The sequence below is a fragment of the Silurus meridionalis genome, chromosome 9 (genome assembly GCF_014805685.1).
Source record: "Silurus meridionalis isolate SWU-2019-XX chromosome 9, ASM1480568v1, whole genome shotgun sequence".
Taxonomy (NCBI): domain Eukaryota; kingdom Metazoa; phylum Chordata; class Actinopteri; order Siluriformes; family Siluridae; genus Silurus; species Silurus meridionalis.
The window spans coordinates 2,012,145-2,035,551 of NC_060892.1; the positions used below are offsets into that span (position 1 = coordinate 2,012,145).

Consider the following 23,407-nt stretch of genomic DNA (forward strand, 5'->3'; position numbering starts at 1 on the left):
ACACACACACACACACACACACACACACACACACACACACACACACACATTCTCTTTTAATCTCTCTATCACTCTTTTTGGTCTCACTCCCTCTTGTTCCCACACATTCTGTCCTCTCCTCTTTTTACTCTCTATCCTACTTTCTATCACTTTTTTGCGATAGAAACCACACGGCCAATAGTTTGTGGAAACCTGACCATGAAATTGTAATGTGCTTTTTTGAGCAGCCCGTTCCCTCGTTCCACACGTAATCAGTTCACTTCATTTTTATTCGTTTCGCTCTTTTAACAATGGATATTGTCTTAAAGCAGCTTCACAGAGATAAAGAGGTCATTAGGAAGAAGAAAGTCCGTTCCTTATAAGTGTAAGTTGGTCCCTAACGAGTGAATCGGTGGCGACTGTGGTGAAGAAAAAACTCCCTGAGATGAAACCTCGAGAGGAACCAGACTCAAGAGGGAACCTCATCCTCATCTGGGTGGCACCGAATGTCCATTTATTACAAATAAACCATGTGGAGGTGCAGTGATGGTTGAACGCAACCTGTTTTGACATTAAAGTCCAAATCCATCCTCAAAGCTTCTGTGTTACTCTATAATTATATGGACCTCCAGGTTGTTGATGTGGAACCATCCCCAGCTGCACACGGTGGCCTCCAGTGGCAGGGCGCTGGGACAAAGCTGGAAAATCTGAGGAGAGGGACAGGAACACTGGTCACTGGTACCTCAGGTACCTCGGGATCACTTGACTCCGAATTAGTCCCCATTTCCTATTAACCTCCACTCTTCTGGGAAGATGTTCTACCAGATTTTATAGAGATTCATTTAACTACTTAGTAAAGTCAGGTACTGATGTAAGTGAGGTGAGGAGAGGAACGTAATCTGGAAGTCTACTTTTCAAAGAGTATCAAGCGCCTTCTGCTGTGTGTGCCGAATCTCCGCAATGGTGTCAAAACGGCAAACCTGGCGAACATTTTCAGGAAGAGAGTGAAGTACGCAGAAGCCAAAAGCATGGTAACTCACATGGTCAGAATAGCAGCAGCTGCACAGCACCTGATGTACACAGGTTAGTGCCCCCTGTGACTGTGCGTGCAGCTCTGTGCTGCCATCTGTTGGCATGTTTCAAAACTAATCTTGAAACTTTTTGATACTACCTTGTATCTTCATGGAGCTGGCTTTGTTCTCTTAATGTAAACATTTATAGCATTTTCCATACACAAATGACGTGTGTGTGATTTGACGTGTGTGTGATTTGACGTGTGTGTGATTTGACGTGTGTGTGTGATTTGACGTGTGTATGATTTTGCTTTGCCAGAAATATCCTTTGCAATATACCAAAACGTTGCACAAACACACTTCGTGTACTGTATATGAAAGTTATCTACATTTAAAGGTTCGATTTCATGTTAAAACAAATTGTGTACATGAAGTAAAACGTTTTTGCATTTTTTTAATTCCGGTTTGGGACAATAACTAAATTATGTTTTTATTTATATATTTTTTTTTATTAAGCTTAACTTTACTCGTGTCATTTCTTTGTAAAAGAATCGATGTCTCTTGTTTTCTTTCTTTTTTTTTTGACTTTTAAATATGAGAGTTTTGGGAGTGACATCATTCCAACATTTTTGGCTTGTTCTTTTTTTTGAAGCAACTGCAAACCATGTTTTTAACCATTTATTCAATACAATTAGAGAAATGTAGTGTAGTTATATTAAGTAAGTAATAATTATATATTAGAAAAAAGTATATTTTCCGTATTACATAAGCACAATTGTATTCTATACGCATATATGTGGCATGTGTGTATTTTGAAAAATATATGTACATTATTTTTCATATTTTGAAATATATATATACACACAAGTATCTGAGATATATTTTTATAACTGTGAAATAAAAACATGAACATGCATGTAATATATCTGCTTTGCATATATTGCTATATATCAGATTTCCATATGGGACAGAGAAATTATGTAATAACAGGCTTTTAAAATCTCCCTCTCTCTCTCTCTCTCTCTCTCTCTCTCTCTCTCTCTCTCTCTCTCTCTCTCTCATTTTTTTCTTTATCTATGTATAGATTGTCATTTGTACTTGTCAGGTTACAGAGGCTTTAGTTTGATGGATGATGTATTCATTATGAATGAAGACCCTGTGTTTCTCTGTGTTCACAGTACTATGAGATGTCTTACGGACTTAACATAGAGATGCACAAACAGGTAAGAGTGTGTGTGTGTGTATGAATGTGTGTGTGTGTGTGTGTGTGTGTGTGTGTGTGTGTGTGTGTGTGTGTGTGTGTGTGAGGTCCAAATGCACAGGTATAGGAAACACTAAAAAGTAAAGGTTTGGTTAATCTCTGTTGCATAAACACACACACACACACACACACACACACACACACACACACACACAGTGTTCACATTACTATTAGATGTCCTATTGACTTAATTTGGAGATGCACATACACTATCTCTCTGTCTGCCTGCCTGTCTGCCTGCCTGCCTGCCTGCCTGCCTGTCTGTCTGTCTGTCTGTCTGTCTGCCTGCCTGTCTGTATGTCTGTCTGTCTGTCTGTCTGTCTGTTTGTCTGTCTGGAGCCAAACACACACATGTTTTTTCTCTAATTCTGGTACATGTTACATTCAATTATTTTACACACACACACACACACACACACACATACATGGTTTCTCTCTTACTCTGTTGCGTATGCACATACAATTATTTCATATGTGCCACAAACACACGCACGCACGCACACACACACACACACGCACGCACGCACGCACGCACACATGTTCCCTTCTCGCTCATTTCCTCCTGCTTTCCAGCTCATTGACAGTGGCGGATGTGCCGGATGTTGGGCTCTGTCTCATTCTTCATCTGATTGATGCTTTGCTCTGGGAGTCTTGAGGTTTGTGATGAAATGACGTGTGTGTGTTTAGCGATGCTGGGGCCGAGCTGCACGGCAGCGTGGGTTGACACGGCGCAGCGCGGTGAGGACGGATCCGAGCTGCGAATGCGCACTGAATGTAGGTCAGGATGACGCAGTTTTAAACACAAACGGGAAATATGTGTGTCAGTGGACCCAGGAGAGGGAAACGCACAGACGTGGGAGAGTGAGCTGGGCAATGGTTGGGAGAAGGAAAGGACTTTTTGTGCTTTTTCTTTGTGAAAAGGTGCACGAGTGTGTATTTGTATTGTTAGAGATGATGCACTGTATGACTTCTGATTTGCAATTCTTTGCATGGATGAATATATTGGATAATCCATGCATGTAAAGCAACCAGGCACAGATGCACGTCAGAGAGAGGAGCGAGGGATATGAGAAATGTGATGCAGCTGGTTTTAAAGAATAAGTGACAACAGGAGGAAAAACATCAGATGAATAGCAGGTGTGGAAAATGTTTGTCGTTTGAATAAAAAGGAGTTATTTTTTACACTGTGTGATTTCAGTACATGAGTATATTCTAAAATTGGAGCCAAATTCAATACCAGGCTGTACCATTCTCTGGGTCCGATTATCTGCTGCGAATCCTCTGCAACTGAAACTAAATGACTACATTCTACGTGGCCATTCACTGGTACGATCCAAGTTCACGCTGAAATCTACGTCTCATAACCAGAAACCTTCTGAAGAAATTTGCGGCCATATTTTTCGGCGTCCATTAGCACATTTCGATCCCCTTTCTCCTTTATTCCAAAAATTTTAGGAGGGATTTGAACTGGAATTAATATCGACAGTGAACTGTAACGAATGAACATTTGGTGATGAGGATGAGGTTCCCTTTTGAGTCTCAAGGTTTCTCTCTCAGGGAGTTTTTCCTTCACCACAGTCTCCACTGGCTCACTCATTAAAAATTACATTATTTTAAAATTTCTCTACAAATAAGTCTGAATTGAATTGAAATAACTGTAGCTGTTGTGCCCCGGTAAGTTTGTACGTATCCCATGCTGTCCTCCTATTGGTGGATTTTAGCATACATGCTAATGTTAAATTAAAAAAGATTCTGCTTGTTTTCGGTCACCATGGCATCGAAATAGCTCCGCACATCATGTATCCCATCATTGCCAATCGATGTGTGATTTTTGTCTGACAGCAAACTCGAGGCGTTCGGTTGCGTAGTTGGTGTGGGCTGTGCTTCAGAGAATCGTTTACAGGCTGAGAGAACACGGCGTTCGGTTTTCGAGAAAACACGTAGCAGGTAATAAACGAGCGAACACAATAAATGAGTACATTCCACTACAGTTTATTTTAAATGTGTTACTTGTCACACCCTTTTTAATGTGATGGGATTTGAGCTCATGACCTACTGATTAGTATAAAGCCATTGGGTTATTGATGGCAACAAGTCTAATTAGCTGCTGTATATTCTTCAGCAATTTTTCTAGACTGACTCCCTACATACTCACCACTGACTCCCTACAGACTCACTACTGACCCCCTACAGACTCACTACTGACCCCCAACAGACTCACTACTGACCCCCTACAGACTCACCACTGACTCCCTACAGACTCACTACTGACTCCCTACAGACTCACTACTGACCCCCAACAGACTCACTACTGACCCCCTACAGACTCACTACTGACCCCCTACAGACTCACTACTGACTCCCTACAGACTCACTACTGACCCCCAACAGACTCACTACTGACCCCCTACAGACTCACTACTGACCCCCTACATACTCACTACTGACTCCTTACTGACTCCTTACAGGCTCCCTACATATTCACTACCGACTCTATACAGACTTACTTCTGACTCCCTACAAACTCACTACTGATTCCCTACATACTCACTACAAACTCCCTACATACTCACTACTGACTCCCTACAGACTCACCATATACTCACTACTGACTCCCTACAGACTCACTACAAACTCCCTACATACTCACTACTGACTCCCTACAGACTCACTACAGACTCCCTACAGGCTCCCTACATACTCACTACTGACTCCCTACAGACTCACTACAAACTCCCTACATACTCACTACTGACTCCCTACAGACTCACTACAGACTTCCTACAGACTCCCTACAGACTCACTACATACTCTCTACTGACTCGCTACAGACTCACTACTGATTCTTTACAGACTCCCTGCATACTAACTACTGACTTCCTACTGTCTCTACAGACTCACTCCTGATTCTCTACAGACTCACTCCTGATTCTCTACAGACTCACTCCTGATTCTCTACAGACTCACTCCTGATTCTCTACAGACTCACTACTGACTTCCTCAAGTCAAGTCAAGTAGCTTTTATTGTTATTTCAACCATAAATATCTGACGCATTACACAGTGAAATTAAACAACGTTCTTCCTGAAAACTGCTGCTACATACAACAACAATCACAGAAAACACGGTGCCAAGGACTAGTGTCCTCAACACATAAAGTGTGCAACCTGGTGCAAACAGTGCAAAGACAACACAAGACAGTGTAAGACAAATTACACAAAACACAAAATACAAAATAGAAAAACCTGTTGTATATTGCACACTGCGGTGTGTTCCTTCTGAGTCTCTACAGAGTCTTTACTGACTCCATACAGAGTCTTTACTGACTCCATACAGAGTCTCTACTGTACCGGCCACCCTGGGGCCAGCTGGCATGTCTACAGTAACGTCTGCATTTTCACTTCTTTTGATTGGACGGTCAGAGAGCGCACGAGTCAAAGCTTTCAAACCGCATCTGTAACAAACTGCACAAGCTCAAATATATTCATGTGGGTTTATTAGCTGTTTTTTTATTCCACAACGACTGTCAGAGGAGAAGAATCTGATTTCATCGCTGATACACTTACAAAGACATTTACAATACGGATTTTTTGAGAAAAGCTGGACATCGAGAGGAAACGTCACCATAACAGTTCAGAGCAGTTCATTATGCTTTTTCATCAACCATTTATACTTTTAAGTTTTTTTAACCGTAGAATTTGCACAAAAACACACAATGTGCCTTCATTTCAAATCCCCAGGAAAACCGTAATGCAGGAAAAAACCTGACACAGAAATGCAGAGAAACTGATTTTCTGAGGTAAATATCGATGCGTCTGCTGGAGATGATGTATGTGGGTGGAGACTTGTGTTGAATTGTGTTCATTGGGTTTCTTGCTTTAGTAATGACATTTATTCTCAGACGGAATAGACACACACACACACACACACACACACACACACACACACACACACACACACACACACACACACAGGCACACACACACATGCAAACACACAGACATAGAGAAAGACATAAGGGGAGAAAGAAAGAAAGAAAAAAGAAAGAAAGAAAGAAAGGAAAAGAACTGGAGTAATTACAGTGTTTGTGTGTGTGTGTGTGTGTGTGTGTGTGTGTGTGTGTGTGTGTGTGTGTGTGTGTGTGTGTGTGTGTGTGTGTGCGTGTGTGTGTGCATGCGTGTATTCACACAGAAAGAGGGAGCAGAAAAGAAAGAAAGAAAGAAAGAAAGAAAGAAAGAAAGAAAGAAAGAGAAAGAAAGAAAGAAAGAACTGGAGTCATTACAGTGTGTGTGTGTGTGTGTGTGTGTGTGTGTGTGTGTGTGTGTGTGTGTGTGTGCCAGAGAGATAAATAGGGAGGATGGGGAGAAAGAGAGAGAGAAAGAGTGATTTTCTCTGTTGTCTGCCAGCAGCTGCCTCTCATCTCTGTTCTATCAGTCCAGTGTGTGACATGATTCAGGGCAGGCTTTGTGTGTGTGTGTGTGTGTGTGTGTGTGTGTGTGTGTGTGTGTGTGTGTGTGTGTGTGTGTGTGTGTGTGTGTGTGTGTGTGTGTGTGTTTCTGAGCCTATGTTGGCATTTGTTTTGTGTGTCTGTGAGTGAGTGTGTCTGTCTGTGCTGTCATCCACCACGGTGTGTGAGCATGCTCAGACGTGCATATATCTCTCTCAGTGTGTGTGTGTGTGTGTGTGTGTGTGTGTGTGTGTGTGTGTGTGTGTGTGTGTGTGTGTGTGTCTAGAGTATAGTATGAAAGTGTATACTGTGGATGCATTTCACTGCTCTCTGCTCTCATTATAGATGCAGGTGTGTGTGTGTGTGTGTGTGTGTGTGTGTGTGTGTGTGTGTGTGTGTGGTAAAGCAAATTGATTTGCCGACTAACAGACCCCCTTCTTTCTTTCTATTTTGCTCTATTATTATTTCCACTTTATTTACCTTCTTCCTTTGTCTCTTCTCTCAACCTCTTTTTCATTTCCATTCCTCCTCTCTTTTTTTTTACTCTTTCTCACTTCTTCCTACACTCGCTTTTCACCATCTTCTCCTCTCTTTTCTTTTTCTCCATCCATCGCCCCTGCTTTTAATTTATCCCCTCGTCTTATCCTCTTTCTCTCCCATCATCCTGCCTTATCTTCCACTCCTTTTTCTGTTCTCTTTGTTTTTTTTGTTGTTTTTTTTATCGCAGTGAAAAAAAATAAAGAAACACAAGAAGGAGTGTGTGTGATGAATAACTCATTAACTGGCACGTTAACACAGCCTCGAGCTTCTGCTGCTTAAATGCAAGAGTTTATAAAGCAAAGAAATGATGAACAGGACTTTAGATATTTATATTTTATATTTAAATATATTACATTTTTATTTATATATTTATGTTTGTATATATAATACAAACGTTTCGGGATGCCTGACTTCCAGCCGTATCTGGTTCCTTTTCTCAATGCTGGAAGCACACAGTTGTATAGGATTTAAACCAGTTTCAGCATGACAATGCCCCTGTGCACAAAGCTAGCTCCATGAAGATCTGCTAGCTCCAACCCCATTTATCAGGATGAATGTGAACGTTGACTGCACCCCAGGAACCTCCTCATCTCACCTACCTGACTTTACTAACTCCCTTGTGTCTGAACGAATTTCCACAAATCGCCAAAAAATCTAGTGGAACTTCTATAAGTTATTAGAAGAGCAAATGGGAACTAAATGTGGAATTAGATGTTGGGAATGAGAATGGGAATGGGGGAGGGGGGGTTGTTTTTTTGAGAGATGTTCTCTCTGTTCTACCTCCTGGTTTCTCGTGGAGATTTCAGCAGAACATCAATGGAATTCCTGGTTTCTGTGAAGGGGTTTTCCCAGCACTTTTACTCTGTCTTTTATTCTGTCTGGAAACACGGATTCGGCTGTTTTGTTAGGAAATAAATGTAGCATGTAGAAGGCGGGGTCTAAATGTGGAATGCGGTGTTCAAAAAGCTCATACCAACCTTATGGTGTCCCCAAACGTCTGGCCAGTGTGTGTGTGTGTGTGTGTGTGTGTGTGTGTAAGAGAGACATGGAGCTTATTTGTGAATAATGAGTCTGAGAGCAGAAGTGATGTTACTAATCTGGAATGTGATGGAGATGTTTGTATGAACGAGCTCATAAGGCAACTCAATAGGAAGTGTGTGTGTGTGTGTGTGTGTGTGTGTGTGTGTGTGTGTGTGTGTGTGTGTGTGTGAGGCAGTTGTTTAGCATAATTGGTCTGTTTGTTTGATTAGAAGGACTTGAGGAACTGCACATCCCCTGCAGTGTTTGTGTGTGTGTGTGTGTGTGTGTGTGTGTGTGTGTGTGTGTGTGTGTGTGTGTGTGTGTGTGTGTGTGTGTGTGTTCTTTCCTGACGCTTTAGGTTTGTGTGGAGCATCGTCCCTGAGTTGGAGCTGTTACTATAGAAACCGTTTAAATGTAAGTAAAAACGCAATGCAATGATTTGCAAATCTCATAAATCCATATTTTATTCACTATAAAACAGAAAATGTATCAAATGTTAATAAAACGATCTCAGGAAATTTGTAACAGGCTTGTGACAGTTGCTCAACAGTTCTGGGTTTTCTTTGTTGTGTTTTTCGTTTTATGATGCACCAAACGTTTTCAAACCTTCAAACAGATATTTCTCCACATTCTTTGAAACTCCTCAAGGTCAAATAACCTCATTAGATGCAAAATGTTTCTCCAACTGTCAACATTTTAATAACATTTGAGATCAGTTGCAGCCATCAAATTCAAAATGACCTTGTTTTTTTCTTTAAATTGTTTTCCTCAGTTTAAACATTTGATACGTTTTCTAGGTTCCATTGTGAATAAAATATGGGTTTATGAAATTTGCAAATCATTGCATTCTGTTTTTATTTACATTTTACACAGTGTCCCAGATTTTCTGGGAATTGTGTTGTGTTAATACACACCTGATACAGCCATAACGACTGTATGATAACCAATCTACAATTTATGACCAATCAGGTTTGAGAATTTTACTGACTATAATCACACGTAGTTTTTTTTCAGTTATTTGGATAGATAGAGTCTTTGCAGAAGGTCTGCTTGTCAGTGCTCAGATCGTACGCCACACTGCAACAAGTCGGTTTGCAGGCCGTCGTCTCAGAAGAAACCTCTTCTGAACCTGCTCACAAGAAAACCCTTAAACAGTTTGCTAAAACAACCTGTCCAAGAGCATGAATTACTGGAACTATGTTCTGTGGTCTGATGAGACCGAGATAAACTGAGATCAGATAGTGTCCAGCATGTGTGGTGACGCCCTGGTGAGGAGAACCAAGAAAATTCTGTCTTGCATACACTGGTCTGCATGAGTGCTGCTGGTACTGGAGAGCTGCCATTCAAACATGATGCACTTCCTTTTAATAACTGTGCCGAATGGCAGTTTTCCAACATAATACCGACCTCAAACACACTGCATGACAACTGCCTTGCTGAGGAAGGTGAAGATGAAGGTGATGGAGTGGCCAAATATGTCTCCAGACTTGGACCTTGTTGAGCACCTGTGTGTGATCTTCAAGTAGAAGGTACCATGTGTCCAGCATCCAGTAGCTCCGTGATGTCATTATGGAGGAGTGGAAGAGGATCCCAGCAACAACCTGTGATTAAAGCAGTGCTGGAGAACGATGGTGCTCACAAACAATATTCACACTTTGGACACAGTTTTGACATGTTCACTGAGGGTGTACTTACTTTTGTTGGCAGTTATTTAGACAATAATGGCTGTATGTTGATATTTTTAGAGGAGAGTAAATCTAAACCAGCTGCCCATTAACTACTCTAAAATATATCCAAGATCAATTTCTATAGTATTGTCCTGTAAGAACATACAATAAAATGGTTGCTAAAATGTGAGGGGTGCACATACTTTTGTAAGCTGCTCCTGAACCTGCTGGTTCTGGTGCATATGTTCCTGTATCTCCTGCTTGATGGAAGGAGGTTAAACAGTTTGGGGGGGAAGTGAAGAATCCTTTGTGAGCTCTGCACAGGGATCTGTTGCGGTGAAGGTGCCTCCCAGATGAGGATGAGGTTCCCTCTTGAGTCTGGTTTCTTTCTTATGCCATCTCAGGGTTTTTTTTCCCTGCCACAGTTGCCCCCGACTTGCTCATTAGGGATAAAGGGGCAATACAAATAAAAAAGAATTGAATTGAACTGTGCTCAATGGCAGGTGGTCATGTGCCAGTGATGCGCTGGGTGGTTTTGACCAGCCTTTGCAGGACTTCTAGGTTCCTTAGTTGTCACATACTTCTGTCACATTACAAGGACAAATCTTTTTGGACACCTGACCTTATAATTGGTCCACACTTGCTCTTATTTTAACCTCCACTCTTGTGGGAAGTTCTCACCAGATCTTACCGTTGATGGAACATATGAAGTCATCGAACCACTTGGTGTGGATGTTCTGTCTCACAGGGAGGAGGAAAGCGCTGGCCTTCTCTACACATTTCAGCTTACAGATACGTACGATTGCTTCTGGCAGGGCAGAGTGTAATGTACTAATGCTGATCATCTCACCAGTGATGAAATGATAATAAATGAATATCTGGTATTGAGGATGAGGACCTTATATCGTTTCTTGGAGGTCCTCACCACCGTCAACTCTGGTTTGCTCATTAGGGATAAACATGTATGAAGAAAAGTATGAATGTTAAAACATATTATTACCATAAAGCTGCTTTGTGTCCTGTATGAATATAACGGAGTTGAGCAATCAACCCAGAGAATCCAAACATACCCAGGTTTTGCTTTCTTGGACTACTGGATCTTCAGATAACAGGGCTGGTGTTCTTCTCGTTAGCACATTCTTTGCATAATAGGGTTTATGCAAGGGTTTATAGACTCCTGAGCGTTGGATTAGCATGTGCTTTTTGAACGTCCCATTCCACATTTAGTTCCCATTTGTTCTTACAATAACCTCCGGTCTTCTGGGAAGATGTTCCACTAGATTCTGTGGAGATTTGTGGAAATTCATTCATTCAGAAATAGGTGATAGTAAATTCAGGTACTGATGTAGGTGAGGAGTGAGGAAGGCCTGGGGTGCAGTCAGTGCTCTATAGAGGGTGGTCTTCCACTCCAACCCATGTAAAGCAGATCTTCATAGAGCTGCCTTTGTCTATTGTCATGCTGGAACAGGTTTGGGTCCTCGTTCAAGTGAAGGGAGAATATCATTCTGAAGAAGTCCTGTACCATTGTGTGCATCTGATTGTGAGGGAACAGTTTGAGGAGGAACCCCATATGGCTGGGATGGTCAGGCGACACAATAGTTTGATGGATCTGGAGATGGTCGGAGTGCAGGCATGGATATTGATTAATAGCGTTTATCATGGTTTCCATCAATGGTGTGTGGAGAACATCACCAAACCTGGATGTAGATTTAAATCTGTAACAAGTACACCAGTGACACAAAAAACGTCCTTAGATTGACCTCGGGAAGAACCCTCAAGTGTGTGTGTGTGTGTGTGTGTGTGTGTGTGTGTGTGTGTGTGTGTGTGTGTGTGTGTGTGTTTGTGTGTGTGTGTGTGTGTGTGTGTGTTAAAAAGTATGAAAGCTGCAAGTGATATACTAAAGAATATACACATACACACACTATTGAACTTGGCCTCTGGACTCGCCTTTAAAAGGAATGTGTGTGCGCACGTGCGTGTGTGTGTGTGTGTGTGTGTGTGTGTGTGTGTGTGTGTGTGTGTGTGTGTGAATTTCCATGCGTTTGTGTGTATATGTGTCCACATCGTTGTCTCGGAGGACGGTGTAATGTTTTCCATCCCAGTTTAATTATGAGTGTGTGTGCACATGTGTCTTTTATGACTCTGTTTGTGTTTCACCCTGAAGACCTTCTTCACACGATTGTGTGAGTGTGTGCGTGCATGTGTGCGCGCGCGCGCGTGTGTGTGTGTGTGTGTGTGTGTGCACGGCTGTGCTTTGCTGCTCTCTTTTCCTCTCTCTTGCGTTCTCTCTCTCTCTCTTTTGCTCTCTCATTCTGTTTCGTTTCCTCCTTTTTTTTTCCCAAATGGAGGGGCCATCAATCAGAGAAAGAAAGTTGGGGAGGGAGAGAGGTAGAGAGAGAAGGGGAAGAGAGGAAGGAGGATGTTGGCTCCTCGCCAGGAAAGAGATGCTGGCTTTCTGCCCGGAGGAAAAGAGAGAGAGAGAGAGAGAGAGAGAGAGAGAGAGAGAGAGAGAGAGAGAGAGAGTGCTAGACCGAGCCAAAACCGTGTGAGAGGGAGAGAGAATGAGGGAGTGTGCTGAATGATTAAATGAGTGAGTAAGAATAAAAAGAAAGAGAGAGAGAGAAAAGAATGATGGAGGGGAGAAAAGGAGGGAAAAGAGAAAATGAGGCCTTTATTGAATACCTCTGTGCCTGCGACCACAATCAGTGATTAGTGCTCCATCGGTAACAAATATTTGCCTTTCAGTGTTTGGAGAGTGAAAGGAGCTGCTCCATTAAAGCTGTGGGAGGAGGAACGACTGCAGCCATGTGTGTGTGTGTGTGTGTGTGTGTGTGTGTGTGTGTGTGTGTGTGTGTGTTCTGTTTTCTGTCTGATCCTTTATCTGGTTTACTCCTTTATCCCTACATGTCTTTATATTTCACCATTTCCCCTATCTCATTTTAATCTCTTACACACACACACACACACACACACACACACACACACACACACACACAGATGGCAATTTTGAAGCATACCTTGAAGGGTTGGCTGTAATGCAAGGGCCATTAGGAGAACACTTTTGTAGCATAGAATGAACTTCCATACATATTCATTTAACACACACACACACACACACACACACACACACAGATTTTTGCACGTTCGCACTGAAATGCAGCAGGTCAGGAGTTCACCTGCTCTGTTGTTTTATGGGAAATTTCAGACAGACCCTGTTGTGATTACAGACTGCAGTTACTGGGATTGGAGACGAATTATTGACTGGTTTTAATGGATATTGACTTTTTTTTCCGACTGCTTTTGAGTTTGGGTGGATTATAACGTCTTGAATCCATCTTCTGACTCGTTTGTAAGCGTTCACCGGTTGGATGCGGTGTGGTCAAAAGCATTTGAACACCCGAGTTTTCCAGCCATATTGTGGTTCCTTTCCAAACAGTTTCCACAAAACCTGAAGGCACACACATGTATAAGATCTTGTATAACACCCAAACCTGTTCCAGCATGATGATGCCCCCCTGTGCACAATCCCAGCTCCAGGATCTGCTTCACATGGGATGGAGTAGAAGATCTCCTGCTATAGAGCTCCGACCCTATCGGAGATGAAGAACTGCACAAATCTCCACAAAATCTTGTGGAGCATGAGAAGAGTGGAGCTCATTATAAGAGCAAATGGAGACTCGGTGTGGAATGAGATTCTGTAGTTCTACCTACTGGTTTCTCTTGGAGTTCTCTGGTTTCAGACTCAGCCTGGAGACGTGCATTCAACTGTTTTGTTATGAAGGAAATAAATGCAGGATGAAGAAAAAAAAAGGGAGACCAAGCATTCTTCTTACCTAAAGAAACCGCCATGAATGGGCAGTGCAGGAAATGAAAAAAACATGAGTGAGATACATGAGATGCTATTTCTGGTACGAGGAACCTACAAGGAACCTAAGAGGAACAAAATGAGTTTTTTTCCCTCCACACCTTCAACTCTCATTTGCTCTAATAATGAGCTCCACTCTTCTGGGAAGATGTTCTACTAGATTTTGTTGAGATTTTGTGGAGATTCATATTTGGATTTGGAGCTCTATAGCAGGAGATCTTTCACATTTTCCAAACCATGTAAAGCAGATCTTCAGTGTCATGCTGGAACATGAAGGTTTGTGTCTCCAAAGTTCTTTTACTCCTTGGTGTCTCATTGTCCATTCTGGTGTTCTGCTGCGCTCTTTGTCGTGATGTTTAGGGGCAGATTTGAAGGTACATCAGTGTCTAATCTGGTTGTTGCCCCGGCGTCTCCTGCTCAGTTACACTCTGGCGGAGCACCAAGAGCCGAACAAACCCCTGGAATGTTCACGTACCACGTTTGAAAGATGTGTTTGCACTGATGTGTTCATACTTGGTAGTAAGAGTTCTGATGGGGGTAGTATCAGGTGTGGAAACATTGTGCGTATACACACACACACACACACACACACACACACACACACACACACACGTTCACATTTACATTGCTGAAGAGAATATGGAACAGGCTCGCCTGTACAGACATGGCTCTTCTACCACCATGAAGTGTTCTAGATGTGTGTGAGGAAAAGAGACAGGGATGGAGAAGGTGTGTGTGACGTGTCTGTCAGAGCTCCATGTTACAGTGACTATGAGGAATGAGAGAGAAGAGGTGGAGGAAGGGAAAAAAAAACAGATGAAAGGAAAATAATAGCTGTGTGGGAAGATGGTTAGAGCAAGAGAGCCCCTAAGAGGAGAACTGAAAGAGAAAAGAGACGCACAGAGCTGCAGAAGGACTGTGTGTGTGTGTGTGTGTGTGTGTGTGTGTGTGTGTGTGTGCGCGTGCGTGCGTGTGCGTGTGCGTCCACATCGGAGCGTCTATGTGTGTGTGCTCTCGGTTATCTCTCTTTCCCCGAGTGAGTACATAATTAGCAAATGTTGGTGTGTGTGTGTGTGTGTGTGTGTGTGTGTGTGTGTGTGTGTGTGTGTGTGTGTGCGTGCGTGCGCGTGTGTGCTCACGTGTGTCTTTTGCTGAAGATTAAATCTATTCAGACCCTTTACACTGAGAATACATTCTGTTCATTTATACTGCACATCAAAGCATTTCAGATCGCTCAAAACACACACACACACACACACACACACACACACACACACACACACACACACACAATGGCTTCATTTCTCTTGCTTACTCTTACACTATATGGACAAATGTTTTTGGACACCTGAGCATAAGATTATTTGCTTCTTGAAACATCTCATTCCACATGTAGTCTCCATTTGCTCTTATAATAATCTCCACTTTTTATTGAAGATGTTCCACAAGATTTTGTGGAGAATTTTGGAGATTCGTTCAGCTGCAAGGGTGTTAGTGAAGTCGGGTACTGATGTTTGTGAGGAAGTGAGGAGGCCTGCGGTGCTGTCAGTGTTTACATTCACGCATGTTCAATATGATTTGGAGGTCTAGAGCAGGAGATCTTCCAGGTCTTTCAACCCATGTGAAGCATATCTTGATGAAGACAATTGTCCTGGTGGAACAGGTTTGGGTCTCGTAGTTCAGGTAGAAGAGGACGTCCTATTTGATTGTGCGCCTTCAGGTTTTCAGTAACAGTTTGAAGAAGAAGCGCATCTGGCTGGAAGAGTTGGGCGTCCAAACACTTTTGGTCTGACCGTATAATCCCTACTGCATTGACATTTTACATTTACGGCTAGGGATTTGAACTCACGACCTCCTTTAATAAACACACACATGGAGATTACATGACAAGCGAACGCACACACACACACACACACACACACACACACACACACACACACACAAGATAATTAGGGGTTATACATTAATGCGTGCGAATTCAAACACAACTTTTATCTATTTTATAAAATCGATCTTTTGATGTGATTGATCTTTCATCATTGATATTTCATATCAAATGGAGGGTGGAGGGGGGGTGTTAGTCACCACACCTTGTGTTCTCCTGGAGGTTGAGGGTGAAAATTTATACGAATACACCAGTGTTCAGTTAATAACAAAAGAAAAAAAATATGATTTCTATATACACACATGGTGAGGCCAAAAGTATTGGGACACCCGACTTTTCCAACCTTATGTATTTCCTCTCCAAACTGATCTAGAACTCTATAGAACAGGATGAACATGAACGCTGACTGAACCCCAGGCCTCCTCACTTTCTCACCTACATCACTACCTGATTTTACTAACACCCCTGTGAATGAATCTCCACAAAATCTCCAAAAATCTCCACAAAATCTAGTGGAACATCTTTCCAGAAGAGTGGAGGTTTTTATAAGAAGAAAATTGAGACTAAAGGTGGAATGAGATGTTCAAAAGCACACAATGTTATGCTCAGGTGTCCACAAACTTTTGGATATATATATATCCATCTTTTTTTTATAGCACTCTAATGAATGCATCAATTGTGGTTCCAGAAATCCCATAATCATTATATATTTATACACACTTTCAATCTAATCGTTTTGTGTGTGTGTGTGTGTGTGTGTGTGTGTGTGTGTTTTTTTACAGGCAGAGATTGTGAAGCGGCTCAGCGCTATCTGTGCTCAGATCATCCCTTTTCTCTCTCAGGAGGTATGCTGACCATGATTGACGATTCACCTCTCTCTTTCTCTTCACACACACACACACACACACACACACACACACACACACACACACACACTCGTCCAGCTCGTTTCATCATCCTTGTTGAAGACAACTCTCAAATCTCCTCTTGTTTCCACCGGTTTCCGTCGACATCAGCGCTTTTTCAGACGGGTGTCATGTAAACAGCAGCCATTTGTTTCTCGTCACTGCACTTTAAAAGCAGCTATTTTTACTTTTTTTTATTTTTATTCTTATGTTCCTGAGAGAAATCAGGTCATTAAACCGAGCGCTGGTGGAGGAACGCGGCCTCCTGGCCTTCGGTTGTCGAAAATTGACTCATTATGTGTAGTTTTTCCAAAGAAATGTGTTTTTCTTTGATTTCGACACACGCGCCGTCTCCATCCAGCGTTTAGGAAACAAACGAATCGTCCATTAACTCATCCGTTTGCCTTTTTATTTTTTTTTATTTTCAGGATATATATCTGCACGAGGAACGTCCCCCCCCCCCTCCACAATTCAATACACTATATGGCCAAAAGTATTGGGACGGCACTTTTTCAGCCATATGTGGTTCGTTTATTTTTTGGAGGTATAAGACATTTTCAGATGAAGTGGTAAAGTTTTCCTTCGCTTCAAACAGGAGACTCAAACCTGCTCCAGCACGACAATGCTCCTGTGCAGAAAACCAGCACCATGAACATCCGCTTTACCTCAACCTGATTCTTCCTCGATTCTGGGAGGAGTCAAAATTCCTGGTGACTTAAACCCAAATATATGATATATGACTAAAAGTATTGGGACACCCACCTTTTCCAGTCATATATGGTTCTTCGTTGAACTGTTCCATAAAGTTGGAGGCACACAGTTTTATAAAATAAAGGAATCTCCACAGAATCTAGTGGAACATCTTCTCAGAAGCTTATTAGAACAGCAAAATGTGGATGATAAATGTGATGTTCTGCCAATGTTGTGCTCAGGTGTCCACAAACTTTTGTCCGTTTAGTGGAGCACTTGTGAACTCTGGGTGTGTAGTGGATTGACAGAGAATTTATTTACCAGCAATTAATGCTGATTTCATAAATAACTTCTCGATGAAGGACAGTATGATGGTGCTGATGACTGATAAACAGAACCCCAAAATTGAACTTCCTGTTAATTGAATTACTAAATTACAGGCTCGTTTTTGTTAAATTGGTTTTGTTTTTGAGTTTTGCTGTGTTTTTTTCCACACTGATTGAACAATAGGGGGGTTTAGGTTTATTTTATTTAATTAAAGCCTCGGAGACAAAAGGCTGGAAAAACAAACATTAGTTGCACTTTTTTTTTTTTCTCTCCAGAAATGTCAAATTCCTCATTTCGCTTTTTAGCTTTGAGAGATATATTTTTAAGGAAATGAAAAAACGCTTGGAATAATGCAGGCCGGCTCAGACAGGATGATATCATAAAAAACTGAATATAATATAAGCCCAAAAATGCACTATATGCCCAAAAGTATTTGGACACCTGCCATTTCCACCCAGATGTGGTTAAACAGGTACCACAAAGTTGAAGTATAGGACGTTTTCGTATGTAGCAAAGAAGCTTGAAGTAGAACCTGAACCTGTTCCAGCTTGACGACGCCCCTGTGCACAAAGCCAGCTTCATGATCATATGCTTTAAATGGATTGAAGATGTGTGGAAGATCTCCTGCTGTAGAGCTCTGACCTCAACCCTATTGAGACGGATAATTCACAGGAAGCCTTGTGAAATGAGCCCAAATACACACTGTATAGGCAAAAGTATTGGCACACCTACCTTTTTTTTCTTTAAAATGTTCGACAAAGTTGGAGGCACACAATCCTATAGGACATATTTGGATGAAGGAGTGAAGTAGTACATTTTCCTTTGCTTAACCTAGAAGACCCAAACCTGTTCCAGCATGACAATGCCCCTGTGCACCATGTCAGCTGATCTGATTTACATGGTTTGAAGTGGAAGATGAATGTGATGCTGACTGCACCCCAGGCCTCCACAAATCTCCACAAAATCTACTGTCTAGATTTATTTTTCCAGAAGATCGGAGCTTATTATAACAGCAAACGGAGACTGAATATGAAATTGGATGTTCCACAACATAAATCTCATATTCAGGTGTCCACAAACTTTAGTCCAATGCAGCTAGAACAAAAAGACATGCTCCTGTTTTGATCGCAGTGTGACAGAACTGAGTTTGTTTAGAATCAGGAAAGAAGGCAGCGTGATGTTTGTTGAGCGTGTTAATAGGTGTATGAGTGTGTGTCGTGACAGGCTGTACAAACGTTTATTCTCCACGCCCTTATTCAGCGCTTTCACTGTGGTTCACTGCGTAGTCCGACTTTTCTCCATTTTGTTTCTATTTATATTTGGATTATCTTCATTCTGTGTTTACAGCCTCTAACCCTCTGTGTGTGTGTGTGTGTGTGTGTGTGTGTGTGTGTGTGTGTGTGTGTGTGTGTGTGTGTGTGCTGATTGTTTTGTAGCACCAGCAGCAGGTGGTGCAGGCTGTGGAGCGGGCCAAGCAGGTCACCATGGCAGAACTCAATGCCATCATCGGGGTTAGTGACTTATGACCTCTTATATCTTTACTGAACACACACACACACACACACACACACACACACACACACACACACACACACACAAAACCACACTGGACTGATGAGTTGTTCAATATTTTATATCGTGTTTTTTTTTTTATATAAACATTTAACCTAATGATATAATGAAAAAAAAATTCTACTCGTTATTCTGGATGTATTTAAAAGGAGACAGTGGCATTGAGTAAAAGACAGGAGGTGGAGCTGAAGGTAGCAGAGCTGAAGATGTTGAGGTTTTCATTGGGAGTGACGACGATGGACAGGATTAGAAATGAGTTTATTAGAGGGACAGCGCATGTAGGACGTTTTGGAGACAAGGTGAGGGAGGTGTGATTGTGATGGTTTGGACATGTGCAGAGGAGGGACATGGGGTATATCAGTAGAAGAATGCTGAAGATGGAGACACCAGGAAGGAGGAAAAGAGAAGACCAAGTAGGAGGTTTATGGATGTGGTGAAGGAAGACATGCAGGTAGTTGGGTTAAAAGAGGCAGATGTAGAGGACAGGGGGTATGGAGACAAATGATCTGCTGTGGCGCCCCCTAATGGGAGAAGCCGAAATAATAATAATAAGAAGTGTCTGGACTTATTTGAATCCCCATGAGTGTGTGATTAGTCCTTGACGTTCAATCTGCCGTGACATGGGACACGGTGTAAAATGTAAATACAAACAGAATGCAGTGATTTGCAACTCTCATAAATCCATATTCTAGTCACAATTAAACACATAAACCAAACACATCAAATGTTTAAACTGAGAACATTCATCATGTTCAATAGGGCTGAGGTCAGAGCGCTATAGCAGGAGATCTTCCACATGGGTCATTGTCATGCTGGAGCAAGTTTGGATCTCGGAATATTTCTAAGGCATCTGAAAGACTTCTATTGTGTGGCTCCTGTTTTTGGTCAGAATCGCATATGGTTGCAAAAAGGTCGGGTGTCCCAATACTTTTGCCCACATAGTGTATGTGAAAATAATAAAATAAATCAAAATAGTACTTAGTGAACTGCATCTTTCATTTCCTTTTATGTTTTTTTGTTGGTCCAGAACAAATCAAACCGCTGCAGGACTCCAGCTCTGTCCTCTGGCACACGTCTCATCCACCTGCAACCCATAACACAGCAGCTTTACTTCCCGCAGTCGGGCTGAATTAGGGCGGAATTGTGTGTGCGCTATCCTGAGTGTGGCCCGGTGCCGGTTTTGATCCACGGTTTTGCTGCCAAAACAAACCTCAGTGAGGGGTTAAACACAGCAGGCCTCCGTCTAAACACACTACGAGCGATTTCAGCACGTACGCAGCGTTTACTGGGTCCGAATGAAGCCCTGGTGTGTTTCCCTTCCCGGTACGGAGCATGGAGGCGGGTCGGAATACCGCTGTTCCGGACGCTTTGGAGTGATGTGGTCTCGGTCTGGTTGGCGTCCAGCTCTAGCGTGGTTTATTGCAGTGAGAATGCTGTTTGACCCAGATTCAGGAAGTGCTGCGTGTTATTGGTTCAGGACGTAAACCGAGCCTCAGGACCGAGCTGCAGGATAAACGCTTTTCATTTTGAAATCAAAAACCAACAAATGAACACGTCGTATTCAGTCCAGGATGCGATACATGAATATATTTCAGAGAATTTATTAGTATTTAACTCAATTCGATTTCAATTTTTCGCCTAAAAAACAACTTTACAGAATAAAAGAAACGGAAAATATAGAATTTAAACAGGATTTTTCGTTTGTAAATACAGCAAGTCCCTATAATAATAATAATTATCCCTAATGTGTGAGCCAGAGGTCTGACAGTGGTGAGGGGAAAAAACTCCCTGAGGATGAAACCATGGGAGGAACCAGACAAAGAGATCCTCATCCTTTATCTGGGTGATAATTATAAAACTATGAAAATGTTGATTCAGGACTTCACACACACATGCATTTTCATCTCGATGTATAGAAAATGAATATAAATATGAATGAATAAGAAAAAGATTAAATAAAACCAGACGTTCTTTTCCTGTTGTGTCTGCAGGAAGTCACAGCTCTGCCTCTGCCATGTTAATCTGTATTCTATGTGACTCTCAGGACACGCCCTCGTTCTCCGTAGCGTTGCGATACGTGATACGCGATCGAGAAACGGTTTAGCGGCGAGAAATCGATCCTCAGATCAAAAATCAATCACAAAATATTGGTCCCTTTCTGAATATTAAAAGTAAATCGCGTTTACTAGTAACGCTAAATAAATACATCGTTTTTAAATCGATGCATCACATCGTGAACTTTTTGTAATTGATTTTACCGTACAGCAACCTCTCTTTCAGTTTGTGATTTTTGTCTCCCTTACTGTCTCTTTTACTTTCTGTCTGTCTGTCTGTCTGTCTGTCTGTCTGTCTGTCTGTCTGTCTCCCTTTCTTCTTATCTGTGATTATGGAACAGCAGCAGCAGCTCCAGCACCTGTCTCACCACACCCCAGGCATCCCGCTAACCCCCCACCCATCAGGCCTGGCCCTGGGGGGCGCCTCGGGCCTCTTGGCTCTCACCGGGGCGCTCGGCGTTTCTGCTCACTTGAGCAACAAGGACGAACGCAACCACCTGGATGCTGAGCACCTTCGAGGTACCGCACCACACACTCAGCAGTAAAGCTCTATGAGGGGAATGAAACTCAGCATCGTAACTAAGCTCCCACATTTAGTCTCCATTTTCTGTTATTATGAGCTCCTCTCTTCTGGGAAGATGTTCCACTAGATTTTATGGCAGTTCATTCACACAAGGGTGTTAGTAAAGTCAGGTACTGATGTAGGTAAGGTGAGAAGATCAGAGCTCTGTAGCATAAACATAAGAGATCTTCCAAACCAAGTATTGGAACACCCGCCTTTTCGTCAAAAACCAGTTCTATGAAGTTATGTGTTGGTGTTGGTGTAGAAGATCTTCTGCTATAGTGCTCTGAACTCAGCACTATTAAACACCTTTGCTCATTTTTTTATATACATGTTACATACACTATATGGCCAAAAGTATTGGGACACCCGTATAGGACGTATTTGGATGAGGTAACGTAATTTTTCTGTCATGATGAACACCCTTGTAGCTTGATGAATCTCCACAAAATCTAGTGGAACATCTTCCCAGAAGAGTGGAGCTCGGTCTAACAGTGAATGGGGACTAAATGTTGATCGGGATGTTCAAAAGGCACCTACCATTCTTATTGTTTTTTTCTTACACAACTCTTCATCTTGACCTGAAGGATCCTGAGTGTGTGTGTGTGTGTGTGTGTGTGTGTGTGTGTGTGTGTGTGTGTGTGTGTGTGTGTGTGTGTGAGAGAGAGAGAGAGAGAGAGAGAGAGAGAGAGAGAGAGAGAGAGAGAGAGAGAAAGAGAGTCTGCTTGAGCCTGTGTTTATGTAAAAAGTGAAAAGAGAGAGTGTGTGTGTGTGTGTGTGTGTGTGTAAGTGTGTGTGTAAGTGTAAAAGTGAGAGAAATAGAGAGTTTATATGCCTGTGCGTATGCTAAAGAGTGAGAGAGAACATGTGTGTGTGTGTGTGTGTGTGTGTGTGTGTGTGTGTGTGTAAGTGTGTAAGTGTAAAAGTGAGATAAATAGAGAGTTTAAATGCCTGTGCGTATGCTAGAGAGTGAGAGAGAGAGAGAGAGAGAGTGTGTGTGTGTGTGTGTGTGTGTGTGTGTGTGTGTGTAATGTAATGATGTGGGTGTGATGAGGAGACTGCACGTTGCCCCCGTGTGCAGTCGGGACGTGAAGAACACATCAGTACAATGGGTGTATTTTTAAAGCTGGACAGGATTGTTTACTTTGACCTTGACTTACTCTTAGTGTTATTATTATTATCCACTGTGACGTCAATTCCCTCACTTCCCTTCTTTCTCTCTCTCTCTCTCTCTCTCTCTCTCTTTTTCTGTCTCTTGCTCTGACTTTCTCTGCTCTCAGAGGGTGCACCCAGCAGGGTGAGTAAAAACCTGTACATATGTATGTATGTATTTATATTAGGGGTTACGTACCTTAGTTTTCTAGTCAGTTTATTATCATTAACATTCGTAAACATCTACAGTTTACATTTGAACAATTATTAACAATTTGAAATCAAATGCCTGCTGGTTCAAATAATGCATACAAGATTATTGTATAAAAATAAAATATATACAAATCAAATATAATAAATCAAATGAACGCAATACATTTTTTCATCATTTTGATTAAATCGAGTAATTGGATAAATGAGCACAAACTGAGTGTGTGTGTGTGTGTGTGTGTGTGTGTGTGTGTGTGTG

General features: G+C 42.0%; 1 protein-coding gene across 5 annotated transcripts in view; it reads left to right on the plus strand.

Moving 5' to 3' along the window:
- tle2b (TLE family member 2, transcriptional corepressor b) overlaps positions 1-23,407 on the plus strand; it is a 79,297-nt gene that overhangs the window by 36,853 nt on the left and 19,037 nt on the right. For 3 of the 5 annotated variants that reach the window (XM_046857277.1, XM_046857275.1, XM_046857274.1), the window contains exons 4-8: positions 2,171-2,215; positions 16,459-16,521; positions 19,035-19,109; positions 21,566-21,743; positions 23,067-23,083. In XM_046857277.1, the coding sequence (XP_046713233.1) occupies positions 2,171-2,215; positions 16,459-16,521; positions 19,035-19,109; positions 21,566-21,743; positions 23,067-23,083 (378 nt within the window). The remainder of the gene's footprint in view (positions 1-2,170; positions 2,216-16,458; positions 16,522-19,034; positions 19,110-21,565; positions 21,744-23,066; positions 23,084-23,407) is intronic. The other 2 variants (XM_046857278.1, XM_046857276.1) reach the window with 1 other exon arrangement.